The sequence below is a fragment of the Pteropus vampyrus genome, unplaced genomic scaffold (assembly GCF_000151845.1).
Source record: "Pteropus vampyrus isolate Shadow unplaced genomic scaffold, Pvam_2.0 Scaffold286, whole genome shotgun sequence".
In the NCBI taxonomy this organism is placed as follows: Eukaryota; Metazoa; Chordata; class Mammalia; order Chiroptera; family Pteropodidae; genus Pteropus; species Pteropus vampyrus.
Window position 1 is genome coordinate 1,407,914 of NW_011889067.1, and position 26,095 is coordinate 1,434,008.

At 47.1% G+C, this 26,095-nt stretch overlaps 1 protein-coding gene across 6 annotated transcripts in view; it reads right to left on the reverse strand.

The window, feature by feature from the left end:
- Positions 1–26,095, reverse strand: part of ZNF592 (zinc finger protein 592) — a 44,114-nt gene that overhangs the window by 16,759 nt on the left and 1,260 nt on the right. Inside the window, exons 1-5 of one of the 6 annotated variants that reach the window (XM_011376123.2) lie at positions 21,180–25,893; positions 20,476–20,621; positions 15,038–15,195; positions 10,900–10,983; positions 2,547–4,788 (exon numbers count right to left, since the gene is read on the reverse strand). In XM_011376123.2, coding sequence (XP_011374425.1) covers positions 2,547–4,769 — 2,223 coding nt within the window. In that variant the 5' untranslated portion in view covers positions 4,770–4,788; positions 10,900–10,983; positions 15,038–15,195; positions 20,476–20,621; positions 21,180–25,893. Of the gene's footprint in view, positions 1–2,546; positions 4,789–10,899; positions 10,984–14,430; positions 14,553–15,003; positions 15,196–20,475; positions 25,894–26,095 lie in introns of those variants that run through there. The other 5 variants (XM_023520993.1, XM_023520992.1, XM_023520994.1 and 2 more) reach the window with 5 other exon arrangements.

Genomic DNA, 26,095 nt, shown 5'->3' on the forward strand with positions numbered 1-26,095 from the left:
GATAGGAATGACATAGTGTTCCCCCTATTCAACCCTGAACCTGATCAAGTCTTTATTGCTAATGTCTAATGCACGGATAAAATATGGGATATAGAAGAATAAGTTAATTAAGTGAGGAAGCAATCAGTCAAATTCAAAATTATACAGGAAAGTTCTCCGGAAGCAATCAGTTGAACTCAGAATTATCCTGGAAAATCCTCAGGACACATGACCCAAATCGATGCCATAAAAAAAAAAGGGTCTGATGGGGTAGAGTGGGACAAGGTACTGTTCTAGATGAGAAGTTTAAAAGACTTAACAAACGTAAAGTATGTCCACGTTTGGATCCCAATTCAAAACAAGCCCAACTGTAAAAACACAACTTTTGACAAAAATGGGAAATTTTGAATATGGACTTATTTTAGGAAATATTAAGGAATTGTTATTTTGTTAGGTGTCATAATGACATTACAGTTAATAAAAAGTTTAAGAACAAGAAGAAATCGTCTCTCTGTTCTGACATCTTGGAATGCAAGGTGAAGGAACCATCCAGCCACTGCAGAGGGAGGCAGCTCCAGTTCCTGGCAGCGGGAAGAAGACAAAAGGCCAGAACGTGCTGTCCTGCAACTCCTACCCTAGAGTAGGGCCACACCCTACCCTTCCACCCCCTGCCTTGGACATGGCCTGAAGCCAGGGTACTGTTTTGAGCAACCCAAGTCCAATAGCCATCAAGGCTAGGTTTTGATCTCAGAGCTCAAGCCTTAATTTTTCTCTGAGACACAAAGGCTACTTTTATCAGCAGGAGATTTTGAAGGATTAGAACTAGGCTGAAAGAACTCTGACAGCCCTCCTGGGTGCTCCATCCCTTCCTGTCAGGGACCACCTTGTCCAGATCTCACCAGAGGAGAATGACACAGGATGAGAGGGTGCCAGTCTGGGATCCAATATCCAGACTTCTGCTCAGATTCTAGAAGATGAATGAGGAAGAGCGTGAGGAAAAAAAAACACAGGCCCAGGCGTCAGACCTCCACTGGCAATGGTTCTGATCACATGACTCAGAAGAAGCGATCTGGGACCAAGTCAACCATGCTGGTACAGCAAAAAGACCTGAGGCCACTGAGAAAAGGGCTGGGTGGCCATAGTCCATCTGCCTCATCAGAAGGAAAATGCAACAAACAGGGAAGGTGAACATGAGAGGTAACAGCGACCCTGCAGCACTGTGCTTGGCCCCTTTTGGGGCTGCAGAAGCCCCACAGCCCCGCCAAATTCCACCTCCTGTCTCTATTCTGATACTCCCGAGGCTGGCCTCACTCTTGACATCTCCCTATTCCTCAAATGCAGGGGGCCCTTTCACATACTTTTGTCCCTCTACCTGAACACCCTGCCCCTCCCCCTCCTCCAAACTCATCCCTTGCTGGTCCAACTCCAATGTCACGTGTGGCGTCATGATGAATTAGTTCCTCTGAGGCACTCTCTGCAACTATGCTGACCAGCCCGTTTCAGCCCCACTGTCGGTCTGCGCCCTGCAGCTGTCCGGGCGGGCAGCTCTGCCCTTGCTGTGCAGTGAGCCCCGGGAAGAACAGGGAGGCTCCCTCCTGCTGGAACCCCTGCACTCAGCACAGCCGTGGGCACTGGGAACACACAGAACACATGTGTAAAGCTCATCGGCCACCAGCAGGTGTGCAGGACCCTGCTGAACTGAAGTGAAAGGAGCTATTTTGCTTTCATCCCAGGCCGCTGCAGCCTGGCTGCAGGAGGCTCGGTGAGGGGGCAGGCTTGGCCAGGTCATGCAGAGACTCCTTCCACCTGGAGGAGGGAGAAAAGAGCTTTCTGGAGACTTCTCTGAAGACCCGCTTCCTTCACAGGACCTTGCCAACACGGCCAGCCACTGACACAGATGGTGCCAAAGGGAATTTTGAGCACAGATGCCTTTTGGAAATAAAGCCAGGTCTCATCAAGCATAACCAAGAAGAACAAGCAGTAAGCGCGGTGCCTTCCCAGAGAGGTGAGAACACGGACGAAAAGAAGAAGCCCACGTGTCAGTCTGCTCTCCTTCCTTCCACATCGGCCCTGACACTGGCCCACTGTGCTTTCCCCAAAGGATTCTGCACAAAGAGTTGTGTCCACTGTGGGCAGTGCAGGCATGGTTCTCGGAAGTACAGACCAAATCGCAAGGCAGTGTCACACCTACCTCCACCCCCGAGTCCTTTGGGGACCTGCGAGGACCACACTGACACGTGCCAGAGGCCAAAGCATCATCCAGTAAAGACTCTAGCCCAGGCCTGACACTGGGCCCTGACAGCCCACTGGGAGCTGAGTGGGCCGCGGGCCACATCCACACACACACTCACCAGGTCCTCAGGGTCTCCCCTCCGTTGTGGGCAGGACGCTTTGCCCACTAAATACCAAACTCTATATATCCAAGCAGGCGCTACAAGCAAGCCGGACCCTGTGCCACAACTCATGAGATGCCACCACTGCCCCCATTGGTGAGCTTTTCTCTCCCTGCCCAACATGGAGCCCATGTGAACCAGGGCCTGCCACCTGCCACAGGGAGGGCCGCTTACCAGCCCCTCGGTCTCCTCTGATGTCCTCTGGAAATGCGCGGCCATGACCGTGTGGTCGCGTATCTGCTTGTGACATTCGAGACACTTGATTCCATGCCGGATGAGCCTCACGGGGTCCGGGTAGAGTGGCAAAGCTGGAATGGTGGAGCTGGCACTGCCCGCGGTGGGGCCGTGCTTGGGGGAGGGAGGCAGGGCGGCGGGGGCGGGAGCTGCGGGGGCCGGGGAGTTCGCGGGGGCCGCCGCGAACATTTGGTCCGCAGAAATGGGCTTCACGAGCAGCTGCGAGCACTGCATGACGAGCCCCTTGCTCTTGTGGTCGCGGGCGTGCCGCAGCAGGCTGCACTTGTTGAAGAAGAGCAGCGTCTGGGAGCACAGCGTACACAGCACCTCGATGTGGACGCTCCGCCGGCCGTAGTGCTGGCTCAGGCTCTTCTCTAAGGCAAACGCGTCGCCACACTCCAGGCAGCAGTACCCGCTGGCCGGCACGTGGATCCTGCTGTCGGCAGGCGGGCTGAGATTTGGCGCGTACAGGGGCACGGGGTTGGAGCTGTGGAGGACCTTGTTGAAGACCTCCACCACCAGCGGGGCGGCCTTTTTCACCTGGTGGACCAGGGGCACCGACATCTGCGTGAGCTGCGGCTGGCTCCGCCTCTGCACTGAGGACTTGGCCGTCACCGAGGCAGCTACGCTGTGGGGGACCAGGTTCAGGTTGGCCAGGTGCACGGCTTTGGGCAGGAGGGTGGCAGGGGCCAGGGTGGATGCCTGCGGCGCTGCGCTCTGCTGCGGCCTCTTGCCCACCTGTGAGCTCGGGGCAGCCCCCTTCGGGACCCGGGACCCAGGGCCACAGCTGGGAGACGAAGAGCCACTGGCCTTCCCCGTGCTCTCAGCCCCCTTCCTGTCACCCTGGGGACTCCCTGAACTAGTGCTCCCCTCAGGAAAGTGCTCCACTGCAGGTAGGGCAGTGACCTCGTCCTCAGGCACCTCGCTCGGGGCCTCGGCCGTGGCACTCCCCAGAGGTGACCCAACGGGGGACTTATTGGGATCATCCGGGTCTGGCAAGATCCTTGTGACAGTCCTTTTGATTTCCCCCGACGATGTCTTAATGGTTTTGATTCTGACTTTGGGAATTGCTGGTGGGGAGCTGGCAGCCACAGAAGGGGAGCCCTTGCTGCTGCCATCACTGCAGATGCTCCGGGGGCTGTCCGATGGCTTCATGCACTTCCTAGTGGCCTCCAGAGGGCTCCGGGGACTCTTTGGTGACTTGGGCATTTTGGGGCTGCCTTTGGAGCCCTCTTTAGTGGGCCCTGAGGGGTCCTTTGTGTGGCCAGGCTGATCCTCCTTGGTGACACTGGCGACTCTTTTGGCCTGCAGGGCCACCAAGGCTGCCACACAAGAGGACAGCTTGGAATGGGCTGGCTTAAGACGCTGCCTTGGGGGGACTGATGAGCAGGTCCCAAACTCCGCAGTGAGCCCCTTGCTGGGGTGGCTGTTGAACTCCAAAGCTTCCCCAAAGAAGCGAGTGGCATCCAGCTCCTTGTGAGGCTCCAACGCCTTTGGCCCACCCCGCTCGTGTTCCTGCTGACTCCCCAGGGGCAGGGGTTCTGGCTTGGGTTCATTCTTACAGAAGTGATCAAACATATGCAGGTCCGGGACTGGAAACTTAGCCAGAGCCTCCAGGACAGGCCCACACCCAGGAGGGGGTGGGAAATAACTGTCAGAGTGCTTGGGCTTCGGTCCACACCCATTATCTTTGATGGTGTCCTCAGGTTCCGGACTGGAGATGGGACTGAACTGGTTAAAGGTTGGTAGTGGCTCCGATTTGGAAGGCTCCAGCTTGCCCGGGAAACCCCTGGCACTGTCTCCATTCATGAAAGTGGAATCAAACTTCCCACAGTTGTGGCCCAGGTTGTGGGCATCCGGAGGCAGGTCCGATCCCCGGAATCCGTTGTGCAGGAGGCTAGGAGCGATGTGGTCCTTCTCCGCTTCAAATGATTCCTGGCGGCTGGTGTTCTTGACAATGACACTCACGGCCGGCACATCTGAGGCTGACCCTGAGTGAGACAAGGACACACTCTCATCCATACACGTGCCTGGAGGTTTGAGGGGACTCTCATTCTCCTCACTGGGGGTCTGGATGGCCTCCTTGGCATCAAGGCTGGTGGGGTCTGGGATGTCAAAGGCAGCCAGAAGGTCATCAAAATCTGGAGTTTTCATATCCCCCATGGCTGGACGCTGGCAAGGGCTATAAGACAAACAGAGAACAGAATCAGTGATCCCAGGAACCTACCGGACTCTGCTTGGCATCATCTTCACCGCACACTAACGCACGCACACAGCCAACAGACTCATGCACAAGCCCCTGTATGATGGGAAGTCACGCACCTGTGTTTTATCTCAACAGGTTTCCAAAACGCTGGGGACATGGGGGGAGGGGTGGAAAGAAAAGTTTGTATGTAGTGACATGCCTGACTGGCAGGCCCTAAACCTCAATACCTGGAAATTCCTGGCTGGCTGCATAGCCAAAAACAGGGTACACACAAACCACACTCCCTCGATTTGTCAGGGAATATCATCACTCCATGATCACATGCATTAGCAAAAAATCAATCACTCAGCCCCTTAAAAAAAAATGCATGGCTCAGCACCTCCTTCCTTCAGAAAACTTATGATTCATATATGTGACTTGCCTATAAGTTCTACTAACTTACTCTTAGTAATATTAACTTTGTATAACGTATTTTTTACTGCATGAAATTTAATCAAATTCTAAATGATTTGCTCCTGCCAAGATTTATGCTGTCTCATAAATACACTGAAAAATTATATTATCCCCTAGGTGTGTTTTTCTTTATCTCAGCATGTACTTGATTCGTTAATTTTCACCCTAAAACTGTAATTGGTCAGGAATGGACCACTGAACCCGAAGGGCAGGGTGACTCTCAAAGCACCATATAGTTATCAAATTGACCAGGGAACAGTTCTGGAGAAGGCTTAAACTTTATTTTAACTTAATACACAAAGAAAAGAAAATCTACCTGTTTCTTTCATGATTTGCAGAAGCAGAGCTACAGAACTACTGCAACAGAGTAGTCTCAAGGCACAAGTAAAGATGCCTTCCCTTAGAAAATTACTGTAACACTCACCTGGTGAAACATGACGCTGGCTGGCTCAAATCTGCCAGAAAGAAGAAGAAAGACCCACCATCTCCCTTGTTCAGCCTACAAAGCTTCAGCATCCCAGAGCTTGACTCATTTACATACTTTTTATACCATGTTTATACTGACAACCTTTCTGGATGCAGGCTTATACAACTCTTTTAGAAAGCAGTGCAGTAGCTGCACAGATAACTGGCAAATTGGGTCCTGGAACCCCACCGCTAGAAATGTATCCTAAGAACAAAAATTCCCAAAAGCTATATGCAAAAGTGTACAGCATCATTAAAACAATGCAAAAGACACAGATACACACACAATCTAAATGTCCAAGAACAGGGAATGGTTGACTGACAGATTACTATGCAGTCATTAAAAATCCTAATTATGCCAAGTGTCCTTCCAAAGATGACTGGATAAAGATGTGTTTGGATATACAACAAAATACTACTAAGCCATAAAAAAGGTAAAACACTGCCATTTCAACAAGATGAAAGGATCTTGAGAATATCATGCAAAGTGAAATAAGTCAGATGGAAAAGGAAAAGAATTATGTGATTTCATTCATATGTGGGATAGAAAACAAAAAATAACAAATGAACAAACAAAACAAACAAACTCATATATACAGACAACAGAATGGTGGTTGACAGAGGGGAAGGGGGATGAGGGATGGGGGAGGGCAAAGAAAGCAAAGGGAGTCAAATACCCAGTGACAGAAGGAGATCAGACTTCAGATGGTGAGCACACACTGGAGTACATAGATGTCCTATTATAAAGTTGTACACCTGAAAATTTATATAATGTATTAACTAATGTTACTCCAATAAATTTTAATTTTTAAAAACCCTAATTATATAATCTAGCAACATGGAAAATTACTTATAGTGGTAAGTTAAAAAACCTCATGCAAATGTTATCGTGTCAGACTGTAATTATAACAATGTAAACCTAGGTATGTGCCTGAGGCAAGATTAAAAGAAAAATAAGCAGGGTGGTGGGTTATTTTTCCAAAACTTTTTATGCTAATAGACTGTTTTTATAATTTTACAAAGAGAAAATAAAGGAGAAAAAACACTCAGAACCACAGGGGAACAGGTGGCATGGCAGAGGTATATCTGTTACTACCCCACGGGATCAACAGATTTGCAGGTTTGGTTTCTTGACCCCCACCCAACCCCCAACCAACAAAACACATCTGCTTGCTTAAGAGTTTTCATAGAAAATACCCTTCCCCCAATTGGGAAGATAGCTAATTATGGTAGATACTAATAAAGTGAAATACCAATTATCTATACTAACTATGGGTTGGCAGCAGACTATCTCACTGAAATGAGATGTAAAGTTTCTGGACAACAAATGATTGGCTCCTGGGATGGGAAGCGTTGGAGCCCATTACCAAGGGGAATGTACTGGATGTCAGTGAAAGCCCTTGGCATCCCAACACGAAGGAAACGAAAACAAAGATTGGGGGAGGAGGGCAGAATAGTTGGTCTTTTTAAGGAGCTGGAGAAGCCTGTGGGGGAGGAGGGGCAGTAGCTGGCCCTGTGTGCAGGGAACAGCCGGGAGCCTACTATTGTCTGACTTGAAGCCACGGGGGCTTGAAGCTGAGAGACAACACAGCAGAAGAAAATAATGTTCTCCACACAGAGAAATCTCAGGGGTTGGCTCAGAATGGTCAGCGGTAAGGTAGGGTATCTTTTGTTAGGAAAATGAGAGATAGGAAATGGTAGGGCAGCAGGAAAAACCTTTATAACCTTTGGATTTAAATACCAAAGTTGAGTCTTCTAAAAGCCAAAGATTTAATCCTGTTTTCTCTTTAGCCCTAGTAAGGAAAACCAAAAACACCAGCAACTGATAACAGTGACTAAGGGACTCATGGTGTACCCAAGTGTTTTTATTTCTTTAAATCTTGCTCTAAATTATCACGCTGCTTATAAGTAGAAAATAGAAGTTAATCAAAGTGTACTGTCATAAAAGCAGAGGAAGCAACTGTAAAGAAATCTACCAATAAAAACCAAAAAGTCGACCAAAAAATCAGAAAAATACAAATTAAAACAATGAGAAACCATTTTTGGTTTACAAAACTGACCAAAGTTTTTAAAAACTAATAATCCTTAGTGCTGGCAGAGATGTGACAAAGTAAGCATTGTGAAGACAGTATAAATTGATATAACCTATCTTAAGAGCAATTTAGCACAAAAAGTCCATCTTGCATATTCTGCTCCAGATGTTCTCTTCACCCAAAGGGGTTTTCATTTCCCAAGATTCAACCTCAAGAGAGAACTGTAAGATTTATTTCTTGTAAAACAGTCACAAAGCTTCCTCCGGCACTAATTTTATGTCAATCATGTTTCATGGCTTCACTTAGGTTTTGTTTATGTGTGACACGTACATCCATGTTGACAGCCCCAGAGAGGCCTCATTTTTAAGTAAAATAAAAAAGTTTCAGAAAACCAAAAAGAGCAATTTAGCAATGTATACATAAGGTCCAAAAATTCCACTTTCAGAAATTTGTCCTAAAGAAACAGATATGTACATAACGAAGATAATCATTACAGGATTATTTTTAACAAAATTATTTTTTTAATTTTTAACAAAATTATTTTCTAATCAACCTAAACTGTTCTATGAAGACACCATGTGGCATGTTTCATCACAAAAAGCCCAGAAAACACTGGGCATCACCAGAAAGGACACTGGAAACAACCTCGAACCTAGGATCCTGCCCTTGTTCAGAACCACTCAGTGTCTCATGTAGTTTTGGGTCTCCACACCTAAAAAAAGACACACTGGAGCTGGAAGAGGTTTTGAGAAATGACTGAATTTATAAAGTTGATGAAGAGCTCTCTGATGAGAATCTAAAAACCAGAATTCTATTTTATTCCACAGAAAAGATATTTAGGGGGAAAAGAGGAGCATAACTGAAGTACAGGTCTGTTCATCAAACCTCAAAATACTACAGAGGAGAGGGTGGCATTTTGAAGTTTGAAACAAAAGATATAGACAAAAGATAACATTATCTGTTAGTCAGAAAATATACTGAAGGTGTTATAGGTAAAATATATAAATGTAAGAATGTCCACACCTATTCAAATTTAGGGGGGAAAAAAAAAAAAGGCTCCAAGGAACTAAAAACGAGGAATTGTCACTTAAACCGATGAGCTTTCTCTCCCTCGGCATTGACCTTCGAATTTCAAATAATATTAAACTTGGTCAGCTGTTCTCCTTAACAATATTAAGCTTAGTAGCAGTAGATTAACGAAAGTTCAGTAACAGGAATCAAGGGGCAGAGGCACGCCAAAAGCATTAAGAAAGATGTGATCTCTCTCCAGCATATTGTGTTTGAGACAAGGAAGCAAATTACAGGTCACAGATTTATACAATGACAGTGAAAGCCGCGTGATCTAAGGAACACTGAGCTGTGAAACAACAAAAGTAAATTCCCTTGAATTTGCCATTGTTTGTTGGCTCAGGCAGGACTAGAAGGAAGGGTGTATGTGTGTATGTTTTACAATCTGTGGGTGAACTCTTTACCCTGCTCCCCCACATGACTGAACATGGTTTACATATTGATATAATCTGTGTACGGTGGTTAAGAGTTTAAAAATCCATAAATGAAAGTTACCCTCACCTTTCCAGCATCGCAGGGACAACAGAGCAAACAACTCAAGTGTATAAGAGAGACAGAGATGGAGAGAGACATAGACATAGAAAGAAACAGAGAAAGAGAAAGTGAGATTACTTAGCAGAAACGAGACCAGGAGAAAATGCTTGAGCTGGCTGCCAGGCAGGGGAGCTTCTTCCATACCAGGAATGGAAGCTGGCAAGGGCACAGAGAATGAGCAGGCAAGCATAAGAGCAAGCCCTGCTCCCACAACCTGCCGGAGCTTCGGCCTGGACTCTGGCTGGAACACTGACCACAGGCAGCAGAGAAGAGAGAAACTGTAGCTGAATCAAGGGAAACAGAAGGAAGAGTCCCACATTCCTGGACCCAGCATGAAGCCCCCGAGAATGGTACAGTCAAAAGAATAAGAAATTGTGACCCACAAGAACTGGCCTTCGCCCCTATGCTGTCACCAATTAATTACCTGTGTGAAGATTCTGGGCAGGTCTTGGTTTAATGTGTAAAATTAAACTAACTTGAAGGATCTGAGTCCTTCAACAAGCTGGGCTGCAACAGTCAGGCAAATGAATCTAGGACTATTAGATTTCTCCGTAAAACTAACTCCTAAAGTAAACAGGCAGACTCTCTACCTTAAACCTACCACTGTCCTCAGGGACACACATCTGAGGTCTGCTTACAGGTCTAAGTGGCCCCAAGTCACTGATGTTCTAAGTCAGTCAGTGGCCAATGTTTTATGAGGCACCTCGTATTCTAAAAACAGCCCAAAGAGATTCTCGGTAGTGTGTGGGAAAGCAGGTGCCCACGGACCCAGGCAAGACAACAGGCTTTTCACTCGTTTCTCCCGCCACCTGGCCTTAGCCCCTCCCCCACACGCTTTCTCAGAAGGGTTGCCATAGGACACATATCTCATCACAGAGATGTCCCTGTTCAAAATCCCCATCACCGTCAGGATGCAGTTCAAGCTCTTCCCCTGGCACAGAGGATCCACTCCCAGCTGGTCTTTGCCCAGAAGTCCAGCTGACTCCCAGGGCCCCTCTCATTCGCTGGTGGTTCTCTGACTTTCTCATGTTCCTGTGTGAGGGCCCGAGCTGCTCCCCTGACTTAGAGAACACCCGATAGCCCACCCCACTGGCCCCAAACATAAACCCCCTGAGAACTCCTCCTCATCCCCAAGCTTACGCCCCAGGCCCCTGCCCCATGCGCTGCTCCCCTAAGCGCCGCAGTCCTCTGCCTTCCTCCTCCCCTCCTCCTCTCTGATGTGGCAGCGCTTCCCACAGTGAGCCGGGACCCTGAGTTTTCTCAACAGTCTGTGAGCCTCTCCGAAGTTGGGGTCATGTCCTTTCCCTCTATTTCCAGGACCTAACACGCCTGGCTGCCGCTGCCCCCACCCCTCCCAGGACCATTCGTCAACGCCTCTTCAACCCCTGGCTGATGCGCCTGCCCTGCCTGCCCTGCCCCAGGTGCCCCCAACCCGGAGACAGCCTCTTACCTACCGCTCCAGGCCCTTCCACCCCAACCAGCAACCCATTTCCCAAGAACAGAGCAAAACTGCACGCATTATAACAAGACTCACAGGATGGTAGAGCTGGAGAGGACCTCAGCAGTTGTCTGGTCCAGTGGCTTCCAAATTCCCGTCTGTAGCCTGCTGCTGGGCTGACTGTAAAAGAATAACACGGAGTGACTTTAAAGCACAGAATCGCAGCTCCCACTGTGGAAATTCTGATTCAGTATGTCTGGAATAGATTCCCGCCTTTTTTAAAAGCTTCCCACTTGATCCCAGTTCACTGGTCTCGTCCAATCTCTGCATCTTATACATGGAGAGCTGAGGCTTGCAAAGGGAGGGTCACCATCGAACTTTTACCAAATGCCAAGACTGATGCCTGGCACTGAGGACACAGAAGGGAGGCCTAGACCCTGCTTTGGAGTCCCCACACACGGCCCACGGGAAACACCTGGCAGCTGCACGTCCGCGGTGCCATTGACATCCTCACCAGGGCACAGACATCCTCCATGCACGGGACGGAGAGGGCTTCCTCCGCCTGCCTCTGTCAGAAGCCACCTTCCCTTGCCTTGTGCTTGTCTCACTTATTCCTGCTCATGGCATAATTTTCTCCCTTCACCGTTATTTCGGTCAAATGTTCTCTCTTCTGCTATTTCATATGCCCTCAGCGGGTACTCGCTAAATTATTAATTAGTATCCTCTCACTTCTAGACATGGATCTCTACCTCGACGGGTATCCCAAACCTAATATATCCAAAACCTAAACCGTGATTTCCTCCCAGTCTTCCTCATGTCAAGAAATGACAGCTCCGCCCTTCCAGAGGCTCAGGCCAAAACCCTGGCATCCATGAGTTCTCTCTCTTCCAGTTCTCTCTCCTCCATACCCTCCGTCTGATCCACATGCAAACCCTGTGACCTCTGCCCTCAAACTATATGCAAGCCGACCATTCCTCAGCACCTCTAGCAATATCATCTCTCCCCCGGACTCCCGCAAAAGCCCTCTGACCGGCCTGCTCGCTGCTGCCCTCGCCTCTGCTGTCCACTCCCCACATAGCAGCCAGAGTGCTGTCCTTAGACACTCAGCAGGTCACGAGCCTCCTGTCCTCAAACCCTCCCAGGACCATGTCACACAGAGTGAAACCCAGTCTTTACCACGGCCACTTGGCAGGGACGATCTAACTGCCCTTGGTCTCCTCCCATCTGTCACCTGGTCGGCTCCAGGGGCGCACGGACCCCTGCCGCTCCTCAGGCATGCTGGGCACGCTTCCGCTCAGAGCCTTGCATTCACTATTCCCTCTTCTCAGAACGTCCTTTCCCTCAGACGGCTGCGGGCTTGCTCTACACCTCCTTCAAGTCTCTACTCAAACATCACTTTGCCAAGGAGACTTCCACGATCACTGTACGTCAGATACAACCCCCACCCTCACTGTCAGTCTCTGTCCCTTCAGCCTGCTTTATTTTTCTTCACAGCACTGACCATCACCTGACCTACTACGTAATTGCTCATGTCTTTATTGTCTGCTTATAAGCTCCCGTGCGCTGACTGGAAGGGAACCTACCAGCAAAAAGCGAGAGCAATCTGACAGGCTCATCTGCGCAGGACTAAGATTGTTCAAGGACAGTCACGGATTCCTAAGCAGGTTTATTACCAGTCAAGCAGCTGGCAAATTTGCAATGTTATTTGTGTTTAGCTTTTAAAAACTTGCTATAAATAGGGAGACCTTGAGGGGTGATGGGACTTTGCCAGCGGAAAGGGGGCTACCTGAAGTAGCATTTGTCTATGAAGCCTGGGCTCCCACAGGCTGATTAAGTTAAATATTTTATCAGTGGGAAGTGCCTACTGGCCAATGTCCCCATCATAAAGTCACCTCTTGAGGATGGGATCGGTGTGATGCCAGTGGAGAAGGAAGGCTAGCTCTGAAGAAGAGGAAGGCACAGAGTGGTCTTGAGTGTTAAGAAAAGGGGACACGAGTCTGTGAATAGACTAAAAAGCATTGAATTGTGCACTTTAAAACGGTGAATTGTATGTCATGTGAATTACAACTCAATACAGCTGTTATGCTTTTTAAAAGATAAAAAGGAAGAAAAGCGGGTAGGACCAGAGGGAGCTGGGATCCTGCAGGGCTGCAGAGCTGACCGAGACGCTCCAAGTGGAGACTGGGTACAGGCAACGAAGTTTAAACAGGGCTGAGACCTGAGAGAAGGACCGATGTTCAGTGACTGGTGCCGCCTTTACCTTTCCTCACTGCAAACAGACCTCAGCATTAACAGGACCCGGAGACAGAAAAACGGAGGACAGGACACCTCTTGGTCACACACCATCCTCAAGGAGTCCCTCCCGCTGAACTTGGTAAAAAGCGTCACTCTTGGTGCTGGGGACTACACATTTCAGCAGGAAGCCAGTAGCCTCAGACCTTCTGGAGCCAAGCCTCCACTCCCTGACCAAAGGGCCCCAGAAAAAAGTAAGTGACCGTTTCACTGGATCATTCCTTCCCCACCTCTGGCATCCATGTGTTTGGTGGCCCAGAGTGTGCCATTAGTCTCATGCAGCACAGGCAAACTCCATTCCCTAAGATTCCAAGAGCAAAAGGTTTGAGGGGACACAAGGAACATGCTGTTAGTCTTGGGGTATCTCTGTGGTTCCCTTAGATGACTACAGGAGTTTCGGGACTGGTGGATAAGGGCCTGGCAAAGAGTTTCTCCCCCAGGTGTAGTCTCTCGCTTCTCTTTCTCTCTTTCTCAGACACACATACACAGACACGCACGCTCTTCTCCTTCCCATCCATCCCTGAGCCCCATCCCTTAGTCCATGCCCCTCCCTCCCCATCTCTCTCCATGCTCTTCCTCATTCTCCTCTTCCTCCTTCTTCTCTCTCTCCCCTCTCAACAGCGATGTGGGTGTGCTCTTTCATGATGGCTGCTCAGACCTAAGGGCAGTCAGCCTTCCACAAGGAAACAGGGCCCCAGCCAAGGCAGCCTTTCGCCAACAGTCCACAATGGCGATGGATGCGACATCTGGGTGTCCACACGTATGCCCACTATTATGTCCTCAGTGACCCAAGGGAATGATAGGGAATAATATGTCCAAAGAACAGCCCTATGTGCCCTTCTACCATCAGACAAAATGAAATATTAAAAGCCTTTATGTTTTTAAGACACGTGGTAAAATGTTTACAGATAAAATGCTGTATGTCTGGGATTTGCCTCAAAATTATACAGGCCACGGAGAAGAGAGCAGCGAGGGAGTATGTAAATGAAACAGGACTGGCCATGGATTGGTAACTGTTGATCTGGATCAGGAGTACATGGAGGTTTATCATATTATTTTCTCTACATTTGTGCATTTCAGCACAATGGGCACCACACCCTTGTTTAGCAGACTCTGTGGGTCCAACTCAATAATCGCAAGGTCATGCCCATTAGAATGTTATTATCCAAAAAATTAAAAACAAATAAACAAACAAACAACAGAAAATAACAAGTGTTAGTGAGGATGTGGAAAAATTGGAATCCCCATTCATTGCTGGTGGGAATGTTAAATGGTACAGACACTATGGAAAACAGTATGATTGTTCCTCAAAAATAAATCAATAAATAAAATTACCATATGATCTAGCAATTGCACTTCTAGGTATAGATCTAAAAGAACAGGATCTCCGAGGTATTTGCAGACCGTATTCACAGCAGCATTATTCACAATAGTCAAAAGGTGGAAGCAACCCGTGTCTATCAACAAATGAATGGGTAAACATGGTGTGCTGTAACTATACAATGGAATATTATTCAACCTTAAAGAGGAAGTTCTGACAGAGGCTACAATGTGCATGAACCTGGAGGACAGTATGCTCAGTGAAATAAGCTAGATAGAAAACAAAAACAGAAACAAAAAACAAATCTTGCATGATTCCACTTATAGGAGGTACCTACGGTGGTCAAATTCATAGAAACGGAAAATAGAATGAAGGCAACCAGGGGGCGGGTGGAGGGCAACGGGAGTTCGTATTTAAGGGGCACAGAGTTTCAGTTTGGGAAGATGAACAGGTTACGGAGGTGGATGGTGGTGATGGGGCACGAGAATGCGAATGTATTAATGCCACCGAACTCCACACCGAAAAGTGCTTAAAGAGGTCAATTCTGTTACATATGTTACCACAATCAAAAAAATAATAATAACTACCAAAGAACAAGAACAAAACAAAAAAATCACTTGCGTCCAAATTCTCGGCTCTTCAAGGCCAGCTCAGGTCAGCCTAGACATCGTCCAGCGAGAATCTCAATACCAGGGCGTGGGGAGTGTTGCCAGGGGCGCAGAGCTGTGGAGAAAGGAGTAACTGCTACCTAGGCACATGATCTAGTGTCCAAATACCACCTAAGGAAAGAAAAAAAAAAATGTTTCTTAATAGGCCTGAAGGTAAATGTTAAAGTAAGATAAAATAATAATAGTAATAATAATAGTATAAGTCAGACTCTGAAAAAAGCCTCCAATATAAATTCAACACAGGTCCCAAATGTAGTCAAAGACAAAGCCTGTCCCAGCCCCAGACATTCCCTCCTTCCCCCATCACAGTGTGGTGCTTCAGAGTGCGGACTGGACCCCTCAGTTCAAATCCCAGTTCTACTACTTTCTAGCCATGTAACCTCAGGCAGGTTTCTTCACCTGTGTCCCGTATGTATAATGGATATTATAGGGATTAAATGAGTCAATATTTCTAAAGCTCTTACAACACTGTCTTAAACATAGCAAACACATTTGTTAAGTATTATGCCACCAACTTCAGTGGCCAGTGAGCTTTACCTAAAAATTTTCAGAGTGCACCTGCAAACTGCTAAATCCCTAAGCATCAGGCTGATTCAGAGCATGCACAGGGGACAGGGACAAAGTAAGTAAGGGTCTATGACCCCTTCACACAGCTCACCTTCCAGTGCTCAGAGGCCTGCTGAAGCAGAGGAAGTACAAGGTCAAGGAGTGGACACGAGGGCAAGTACGCAGGGAAAAGTCACAGGTGGGGAGAGGCAGAGAAGAAACAGCACCGAGCAGGGAAGGAGAACAAGACCAAGGAAAAGCGAGAAGAACCCATTTTTAAAACCAGGTGGTCTTCAACTGTACCTGAACATCAGAATCTCCTCAGGCCCTTTAGAAACTACTAGAGCTTGGCCACCAGCCCTGAGATTCCGATTTAATTGGCCATTGTGGGGAAACTGGTTAATGGTCCATCAGGTACATGTACCCACAAATGACAGAATAACAAGCCTCATTTTTAATTCTGCTCACTCTCACTCTAATCCTGTATCCCCTCACTTAACTTCATTTTTGTCTTAACTCTGACAGACTAGCATTTAGTTTGAATTCTAAATAGAGGTACAGACAATATTAATGGAAAAACCTAGAAGTGAATGAAGAAAATTCATTATCCCAATTCTACAGAACAGAAATAGAGAAAGGTTTTTTTCCCCAAAGTTTTTTCTTTTCTTATTTGGACCTTCACATTTCAAAATATAAACTAACAAGCAGACACTGTGTGTCCAAACAATGACAAAAGTCAGAGACCAGGTAGGGGTAAGGGTGTCTCAGATCCGATGTCCTGAGTTACCTCTGAGCCCCTCTAATGAGCGTGCCCAGTGATTTATTCCAACTTAACCTCGGTTCCTGCAGCCACTGGATTCTGCTGGGTTATTCAGACTGTCTCTCCTACCCAGTTACACAGTTTGGCTACAGAGAGGGGCTGGCTCATCTGAGCACCAGGCTTCACTGACCCTGACCCAGGCTGACCGCTTCTGCCAGGTTACCCTACCACATATGCCCGCTCGGATTCGCAGGAGCTTTACAGTTTATAAAACACTATCCGCACTTGACAATGAACTTGCCAGCGGGCAGCAGCACTCAGGCTCCCACCTGCCTCCAAGGGTCGAGCAGCCCTTCCACTCAGGACTCTGAACTGGGAGGTCAGATTTCACATCTTCGATTTCCCAAAACCCTCATCTTCCCAAGGTGTTACTGTATGTGACCCACATTTTCCTTCATTTTGGTACTGAGACAGTGGGTCCAGCCTTTGCCGTAATTATGACACACCTTAGGATGTTACAAGAACAAGACTGGAAAACGGTGTCCTAGAACACTGTTCTAGATTAGAGGTTCTTCCAGCACCAGAAAGATTAAGAACTGTCAGACTCAAAGAGACCCTAGGAAACCATTAAATTTAAGCCACTGACTTTACGGCAAGGAAGTGAAGGCCCAGAGAGGTGAGGTAATGAAACGAGATAAAGTACATAAACTGAAAAGAGTTTTCACTGCTGCGACAGACTCCTGCTATTCCTGGCAAGGGGATGGGCCCTGCTTCAGCCTTCCCGGGGGGCTAAGTCTCCTACTCACAGTTACCCATTCAAACCTCTCCATCGAATACCAGGCATAGGGCTTACTGAAGTGTCCGACCAGTGCTTCTAGCCCTACATGCACATCAGAAACATCTGGGGAGCAATACTAATGCCTAACTCCAACTCGGACCAATTAAATAGGAATTTTCAGGGGTCAGACGTTAAAACAAACAAACAGCTGGGTCACTGATGCTGTCCGGGGTTGAAAACCAGTCTTTAAACCAGGGACCCCTGTCCTCAAAAATCACCCAAAAAGCTTAACAATGCAGACTTGTGGGCCCATCTGGAAACTGACTCAAGAGTGGAGTGGGCCCCAAGAATCTGAAGCTGTGACAGTTAGCCAGTCACTAGCAAACAAGCGCATTAAGTGAGTTCGAGAAGTCACACCTGTGCTCCAGCTGACCCTGGAGTCCTGGGTGGCCCAAGCAGCTGTCCTGGGAAAGGCTCTCAGATGACTCAGACTCTGATGTCCACTATGGCTGAGAACCGCTGCACAAGCGCCTGCTGCCGTCCCCAGCAGCCAGGGCAACTGTCCCAAAAGAGGTGGAGCCCACTGTGCTCTGCACAGCCCCACAGGCTGCCATGTCACTCAGGAACCCACCAGGACTTCAAGCCTAGTTGGGACGCCAGGGCCTCCTCTGCCCACTTTCCCCCTCCTCACTCCCACCCCAGCCACACTGACTTCCTTGCTGTTCCGTAAATTAATTGCTCAAGCATTCTCTGGTCTCCAGGACCTTTTCTCTTGCTTTTCTCTCCACTTTGACGTCTCCTCCCTTGGATCTCTGCTCAAATGTCTTTTTAGCAGTGAGATTTCTCCGACTTCTCTCCCCATCAAACCTCCCTGTCCTCCATCCCTGCTTTGTTTCTTCTCTATACTTTTTTTTTTTTTGCCATCTTTCATGCTTTATATTTTACTTGTTTATTGTCTACAAGCTCACACACACTGGAATAGGAGCTCCACGAAGGTAACATTTTGTTTATTTTGTTCACTGTTATATTCCCAACGCCTAGAATAGTACCCCGCACATAGCAGGCATTCGGATATTTATTCTAGAAATGAACACATCAGGAACACCAATCTCAAAACATAACTTGTACCAAAAGATCATAGAGACTGATTATACAAAAATCACTTCTCTACTAATCTCGTCTTGGCAAAAGTCTTTTTAAAAACAGGCTAAAAGCCTGATGAAAGAGAAACCTTTTAGAAATAAGTATTCCCAGTCAATTAATCCAATCCAAATGAGTTTGTGAGTCAAAGACAATCTGTTCTGAGAAACAGTTAAAACTTTGGAGACAGAAAATTGGGTTGAAAGGTGATCAAGAACATGGATTTCAGACATCATCCTGGTGTGTGTGTGTGGGTTCGGAAGAAAGCCTAGGAGCAGTGACAGCTACTCTCGGACAGAACAGAAAGAACAGACGGGCTCCCAGCCTGGGTCACAGTCTGCGACATGCAGGCCCAGTGCGCGGTCTGACCACACACTCACCCCTGACCCACGAACCTGAGGAGAACCCTTTCCTCCCTTCCTCTCACTTACACCCCACCTGCTTCCAAAACTTACTGGAAGCCACTGACAAAACTTTAAACTCTACCAGGCCAGGAGACTGGAAACCTTGGTCACGGCCACCACACAGCAGTTGGGGAGCATCCCGCCACAACCAAGTCTCGCTGATGTCTTCTGTCCCACTTTAGGCTGTCGGCCATGTCCTTGTTACTCACCACCTCCAGTCTCTCCCCACGGTCATATTAAGACCGATCTTCCCCAAATACAACTTGCATCAGGTCTCTTACTCTGCTCACAAACCTAAAAGAGTCCCCTACAGCCTACACCAGCTCCAACCCTTGACTCGGGCCAGGCTTCTGAGAATCTCCGTAATCTAGGATAGCAGTCCCCAACCTTTTGGGCCTCAGGGACCGGTGGTCCCGTGAGAATCTAATGCCTGATGACCTTAGGTGGATCTGAGGTGGTGATGCTAGCACTGGGGAGTGGCTGCAGACACAGATGAAGCTTCACGTGCTTGCCCGCCACTTGCCTCTTGCTGTGTCTCCCAGTTTTTAAGAGGCCACAGACCTGTGAGGACTTAAGAGGTCCAAACCCCGGGGGTTGGGGACCCACGAAGTTATGAGGGATTTGTTTTCTACTTGAATGTTCCAAAAGTTTCTAAACTGAGCATATAGTCTTAAATGAAGGAAAAAGCAATTGTCCCAACCGTTTAAGACTCAACTCAAATTCCCCCTCTGCCTCAAAGCCCTCTGTACCAGTGCCAAGCCATATTGTCCCCTATGCCCCAACCAGCGTGGCCCCCAAGTCGAAAATGAGAGGGGCTCAGCAGCATCCGCCTGCAGCTGCCCTCACTTCCCTCCCGCTCTGCAGAAGTGTGTCCCTTTGGACACTCTTGCCCCCAAGTGCCTGTCTGGGTCCCAGTCTTTCTCTCAGTTGACTTAATTAATTCTTGATAATTAAAAGCTACAGTTTGGTGATGAACTACTAAGAGTCTGACCTCTCCTGGGGGTGTAAATATTTTAAAAGTGGACACTAAGTGAAAATGCAACAGACTCAGACTCAGAGGAATGGAGCTATAATGGTGGCATGACAGGCACTGAAGTTCGTATTTTGTGGGCAGGGTGGCTACCTTCCCCTAACGCTCAGGTGCTTAGAGAAGCAGTGTCAAGGGGAGACAAGTGAAGTAATGAAAGATGAGATTACATCCTTGCCACCACCTCCCTCCTCCCAAATGGCCATCCAATCCATTTTGAGTATCAGAGCATGTTCCCCAGAGGTAACCCCAGTCACCTCAGGGGGTGACCCATGTGAAAGTAAATATTACCACCCTCAGGAAGAAAATCCCCCTTCAGACACCTCTGGTCTGGAAGAGAATGTTCTCTAATTGCTTTCAGTGGGGAAACTCCTTGAGGGCAAACTTCATCTCACACGATTCTTTTCTGCCCCGCATCCAGCTCTGCAGAGGGCCCAGGGTGGACCTTTCATAAGCAACTGTAGATTACTGATCGGTGATGGCCAGGTTGCAAAAAGGCTTCAATATGGATCTTCGATACAAGTAAATATTCTAATTAAGAATAATGGGCCTGAAGATGTGTAGCCTTACTGAAGTACCTGACAGCGAAGCAGTTCCTACAACCTCAGCCAGTTCAGGTCAGGTCTGGAGAGTCCTTCTAATGAGGCAAAAGGCAGCGAGCAGCCCGGGCCCACGTGGACCAGGGTCTCAGCTGCGCCAAGCCCCGGAAGAAGCTGAACAGCTGCTTGCTACCCACCCCTGGGCTCTCTTTTCCTCTGAAAATGCCAAAGTTCTGCCTCAGTCAGATGTGTTTGTGGGCCCTGGAACAGCCCCAAGAGGCTTGCAGTAACAGTGGACATCACCTTTAAGTCTCCTCTCTCTGGTCTCACTCTGCTCTTCTACCTGCTAAAGGAATAGCCTCAACTTCAGGAACTGCATTGGTAGAAAGAAATGCAGGAATGGAATGCTGTCAAAAGCAGCAAACCTGGGGAGTAAAAGCAGAGCCAGAGCCAGCCCACAGTCCACGTGCAGCTCCAGCTGGCCAGGGGCAGTGTGGGTAAAATGTTTCTATGCTCAAAGACTGGGTGGGTATGGAGAAAGAGGGGCCCCCCACCTTACCTATAGGACAGGCAGAGCCCCTTGAAGGGGGAAAATCCCAGGAATGCATATGAGGCTTACACACAAGAACTCCCTCTCTTTAGAGGACCATGATCCCCAGATTGTAATGCCAAGGCCTCTAGCATCTTCCATGCTGATGTGCAGGAGACTGAGCCCTGTGGTCTGTAGGAGAAGGCGCAGAGGCACGCCCAAAAGGAGAGATTTCTTTAACCACTCTTTTCTAAAAGCATTCTTAAAGAAAACACCGAACAAACAAAGCTAGAAGCCAAGTTCAACTCTACTCATTGGCTCTCTGCGTCTTGCTCCAGAGCCGACTACAGTCAGAGTCTCAGCCTAATGCACCTGTCCAGAAGAGCTGTGTCTACTGCACATACAACAAAGGCATCTTCTTTGAGGTATGACCGAGGAGAGGTGGCCAGCTCCCAGCAGCACGGTCTTCCATAGGGACATAGTTCTTGGCAGTTTGAGTTTTTGCTTCTGGGCAGTCAATGTTTTGTCTCCAAAATGAAAATAGATATATTGGTTATTTGTTTTTGTAAAAATGTTTTCTGTAAGCCTATAGAAAATTCATGATAGGAAAAATATAAAGAAAATAGTAAAAACCACCCAATCCCACTACCCAAATGTAAGAAATTTCACAGTGCATTCTGTTCTGCAGAGCAAGCGAGCTATTCTGAGTTAAACCTGGGGTATAGCTCTGTGGATTTATTTTTGCATAAGACTCTTAATGCCACCTCTGGACTATTCAAAAAATTTTCAGGGGGATCCAATAATTCTGAAGCTCTCACAAGCAGAAATAACAGTCATACAGACACCCTGCCTGGCACACACAGATTAGAGTCTAGGAGTTTATCTGTGCGGCAGACATACTATTTTTTTCACTCAACATTGTGGCAGTCTTTCCACAACCAATCACATATGCAGAATTCATCATCCTTTACAACTCCTGTAATGTGTTAATGAGAGGAAGGGGACCACCATTACCTCTTGATAAAACACCTTCAGAATCTGAAATGGAGAAAGTAAAGGATTTACTGAAAGTCGCACAGGGAACAAGGACAGCCCATATTGCTAACAGGTCAAGAAATGATTCTGTGGTGACACCAAACTTGAAAAGTGTTCATTAACTTTTCCTGGAGTCATAGAAAAGATAAGCTATGTCATCTCAACACACACATACACACTTCTCGCTGTCAACTAAAAAGTGAATGTTTGGATGAAGCAACACTCTGATCCCCTGACAACATTTCTCCAAAGTAATTAGCTAATAGATATCACACCCTACACTCCTAGAGCACAAAGGGGAGAACACTGGTCCAGATGCCCACAAATGAAAGCACACAGATTTGGGGTGTATGCAACTGCTCCGCCTCACAGATGTCAGTACTCAGAACTCTTTCCTGTTCAGGATGTTCCTATTCTTGTAGGAAAAGTAAATGTTTAAAAAAAAAAAAAAACTTACATAAGAAGATAGAGCTGGAGATAAAGGTCTAATACAAACACTAAATATTAAAGTGCTGACAGTAGCTGCAGGTTGTAGAATTTACCAATTAGTTTTATTTCCTTCGCATACCTTACCATAATTCCTACACGTCTTATATGAATATTCTTGAGTAGTGAATTTTAGAGTTTTTAAAAAAAAGTAATTAATCCACAATCTAGGTTGATGTATTTGGATTTTATTTTTCACTGTAGAAACATACAGATTCAAAACTTTAGAGGGTCCACCACTCTTCCCCGGTGTGGCTGAAGCAGAAAGAATGCAAGAGGAAGCTCAAAGCTCACGAACATTACAATCCAACAGGAAAGTGCCCCATGACCTGGCTGAGTAGAGGGCGGGAATTACTACTTTCTTTTCTGCCTCCAATGTGTAGGGAAGATAAAGACTTTAAATCAGTCTTTCCTTCAAGCACAACCCAAATTCCTCCATCCCCTCCAAAAGTTCACAGGCCTCCGAGAACAACTTCCAATGCATCTGTCCACAACCACTCTGAGCTACAAAATTACCCATACCACTTCGAATCTGCAAACCTCCTCTAGGGACCCAATTGGAGTGAATTCCTTCTTCTAATAGTTTATTTCTAAAAAAAAGCTATTCCTTCTCTTCCTTAAGTTTCACAAACACAAACACAATAACCCACCCATCCGATACAGTATCATTCATTTTATCCATTTATCCATTAACAATCAGTGTTGACTACACTGTATAGCAGTTGAGGAAAGATTACCTTAACAGAAAGGGTTAGTTTTCATGGAGCCTGAGAAAAACAAACAGGAATCGAGGAGCAAGTGTTTGTTAGCATGTCCCAGCCCGGGCCAGAAGTGGAGTGGGGGTGGGGTGGCAATGGCCAGAAGACAGAAACATCTGTCATCCTGCAGTTTCATTTCTCATGGCCAGTTAACACCCTGAGTTTATGCATCAGCCTCTTCCAAGTTTGATTAGTAAGTCAGTCTCCCTGGACCCAATCAGCTCTGAGTGCCCTACAAAAACTGAATTTTGGTTCTATAAAACTGAGAACCAGATCCTAAAGCACAGTGATCCTGCCAAAGTAAAGCCACCTCCGGAATGACATATGTCTCTACTCTAAGTGCAACACCCATCACTGTACCTACTTGATGTATCGAATACTCCCTGATAGCTCCCCGTGGTTTACAGGATAAACTGCAGACTTCTTCATCTGCCTTTCACAGCTCCAACTCAACTTTCCAGCCTCATCTCCAGACAAACCAAGCCTCTTGTGAACTCCACATTTTCACACTCGGTTCTCTCTACCTCGAATGTCCTTTGCCCAATCTTGCCTGTAAAGTTCCTATTGTTTCTCCAGAGCCCAGTTCAAAAGTCAACTCCTCTCTGAAGCCTTCCCTACTTCCCCAGGTATTTAGTTCTCACTGCTCCCAACAGGTCTCTAACTTCGGGTGCATTAGAGAACTTCTTAAGTACACTGTAACTCATCCTTTTAAATATTTGACCACCTGTGGACACCCTGAGCTTTTTCAGGGAAGGAAGTCACTCTGTATCTTTAATTACTGTCAACAGTGTCAAAAATGACATAGGAGATCGATGATGAATGATTGATTACATGGAACATGGCATTATTTAGAGGAAAAAAGAGGGAACAAGCAGCTCGCAAAATTTAAGAATTATCTGTATATTTAATTTCATCCAAAATGATCACACTATATTGAGAATGTGAAAAATTTTTAAATACTAATAGCAACTAATGTTTGAGCTAAGTGTTACAATATTTACATGGTTTTAGTCAATTCGATCCACCCAACAACCTTATGAAATAGGTCCTTTTTATCTGCCAATAATAGAGGAAAGCTTGAGGCTTTTCCAAACAGGAAACTGAGGCACAAAAGAGATTCAATAACTCAAGATCATTCAGTTATCAAGCAGGAGAAGCAAGATGAAAACTCCAGTAGTCCAGCTCCAGAGCCAACAGACTCTGGAATCAGGCAGACCTGGGTTTGAATGCAGATTATGTTACAAAGGTGGCTTTAGATAAGTCATGTATCCCCTCTGGGCTTGTTTTCTGTCCCCTCTGGGCTTGTTTCTGTCAAGGGGCAGGACAACCCCTTTCTCTTAGGGTGCCAAGAGGATTATATTAAACGATAGTATATATAGAAAAGTCTCTCAAATTGATTGTCCCACCCAGCACGCGCTCCACAAATGCTAATTAATTTTCCCTCCCCTTCCCAAAAGCTGGGCAAAACAGAACCATTGAGGAAAAGGATCTCCCCAGACTGCCTGAGGCTTTTCCAAGCAGATCAAGTAGTTAGGCCACTCGACACTGATAGCCTTGCCTCACTTACCCGCTTATCTCAAAGTTCATTCACCATACAGAGGCCAGAGACCTTTTAAAATGCAAATGTCATCATGTCACATACTTAAAACCCTTCAAAAGTTCCTAACCACACTGGGGATACAGTCCAAACTAAGGAGTGAAGGCATTCGGTCGCCTAGGTCCCCTGTGATCTGACCCACCTCTCCACAGGCTTATCTCCCCTCTCCTTTTCCCCCTCCAGCCACACAGGCCTCTTTCACTTCCTCTGACTCGCCAAGTTTTGTGCTGCTCCACACATGGTTAACTCTTAACCCTACTTCGAGTCTCAGCCTAAACGTTACTTCCTTCCCTGAGCCCCCCACCCAAATAAAGGCCCATTACTCTCTCACCACGCTCTTCATCTTTCCTTGCACTCAGCACAATTTGAAATGATTAGTTTACCCCTTCCTTCAAAGTTTTATTCAAAAGACACCTTCTCAGGCTACTGGAATGTAAATTCAACCCCACGTTTTCCTTAGCATTTAACACTTTTGAACAAACTGTATTTCTTTCTTATTATATATTTTGTCTTTCCCCCTACAAAAACAAAAGTTCCACAGGGCAGTTATTTTTGCTTGCTTCTAAAACCGGTATTTAAAACAATGCCTAGCACATATTTATTGATAAATATTTGCCGCTGAATGAAATTTCAAGATTATTGGTTCATTCCTGGGCCTTCCTACCCGGCTATGAGCTCAAGTTAAAAAGTCTTCCTGGTTCACCTCTGTATTTCCAACAGCTAGGCCAGCACCTGGCACATAAGAAGTGCTCAGTAAAAATTTACCTAATGAATCAAAGTGGAAAAGCAGAAAATAGTCAAAATATGTGTGCAAGCACTCTAGTTGCTCCTCTCTTTCGCGGTGTAATGTACCTGTGAGTTTGAGGAAACAGACCCCTGAAATCCCAGCAAGCACCCACCAGGCCAGGCGTCTGTCTGTTCACATCCTGTATGCTCAGCCACATCGTACACACCAACAGATGCACGCATGGTAGAGGCCCTACACCAGCACAGTGCTCAAAGGCGAGTGGACTAACCCTAGGCCAAACAGCATCTAGCCCCAAGTTCCATTCTCCTACTGCCAGTCCTAGTCTAGGCAGGTCCTGGGTGCCAGACGTGCTTTCCTGGATGGGCCTGTGAGTCTATTCCAATCCAGGACTTTTAATGCCACCTCTGGCCTACTCGGAAAAAAAAAAAAAAAAGTAAAAATCCCTGAGCAGCTCCAATAAGCCTGGGGTTCTCAGAAGCAGGCATACCTAAGGTCGTACAGACCCTCCCCCTCACACACGCTGATCCAAGGCCAGGAGGCCATCTGTCCAGCAGACTCTGCTCCTCTGTCCTCCCTCGGGTCACATTGAGCCTTCCCCCCAGGTTGGCAGAAAGAGCCCCTGCAGAGAGACGGTTTCCACCCTGAGCAACAGGCCCGGTCGTCG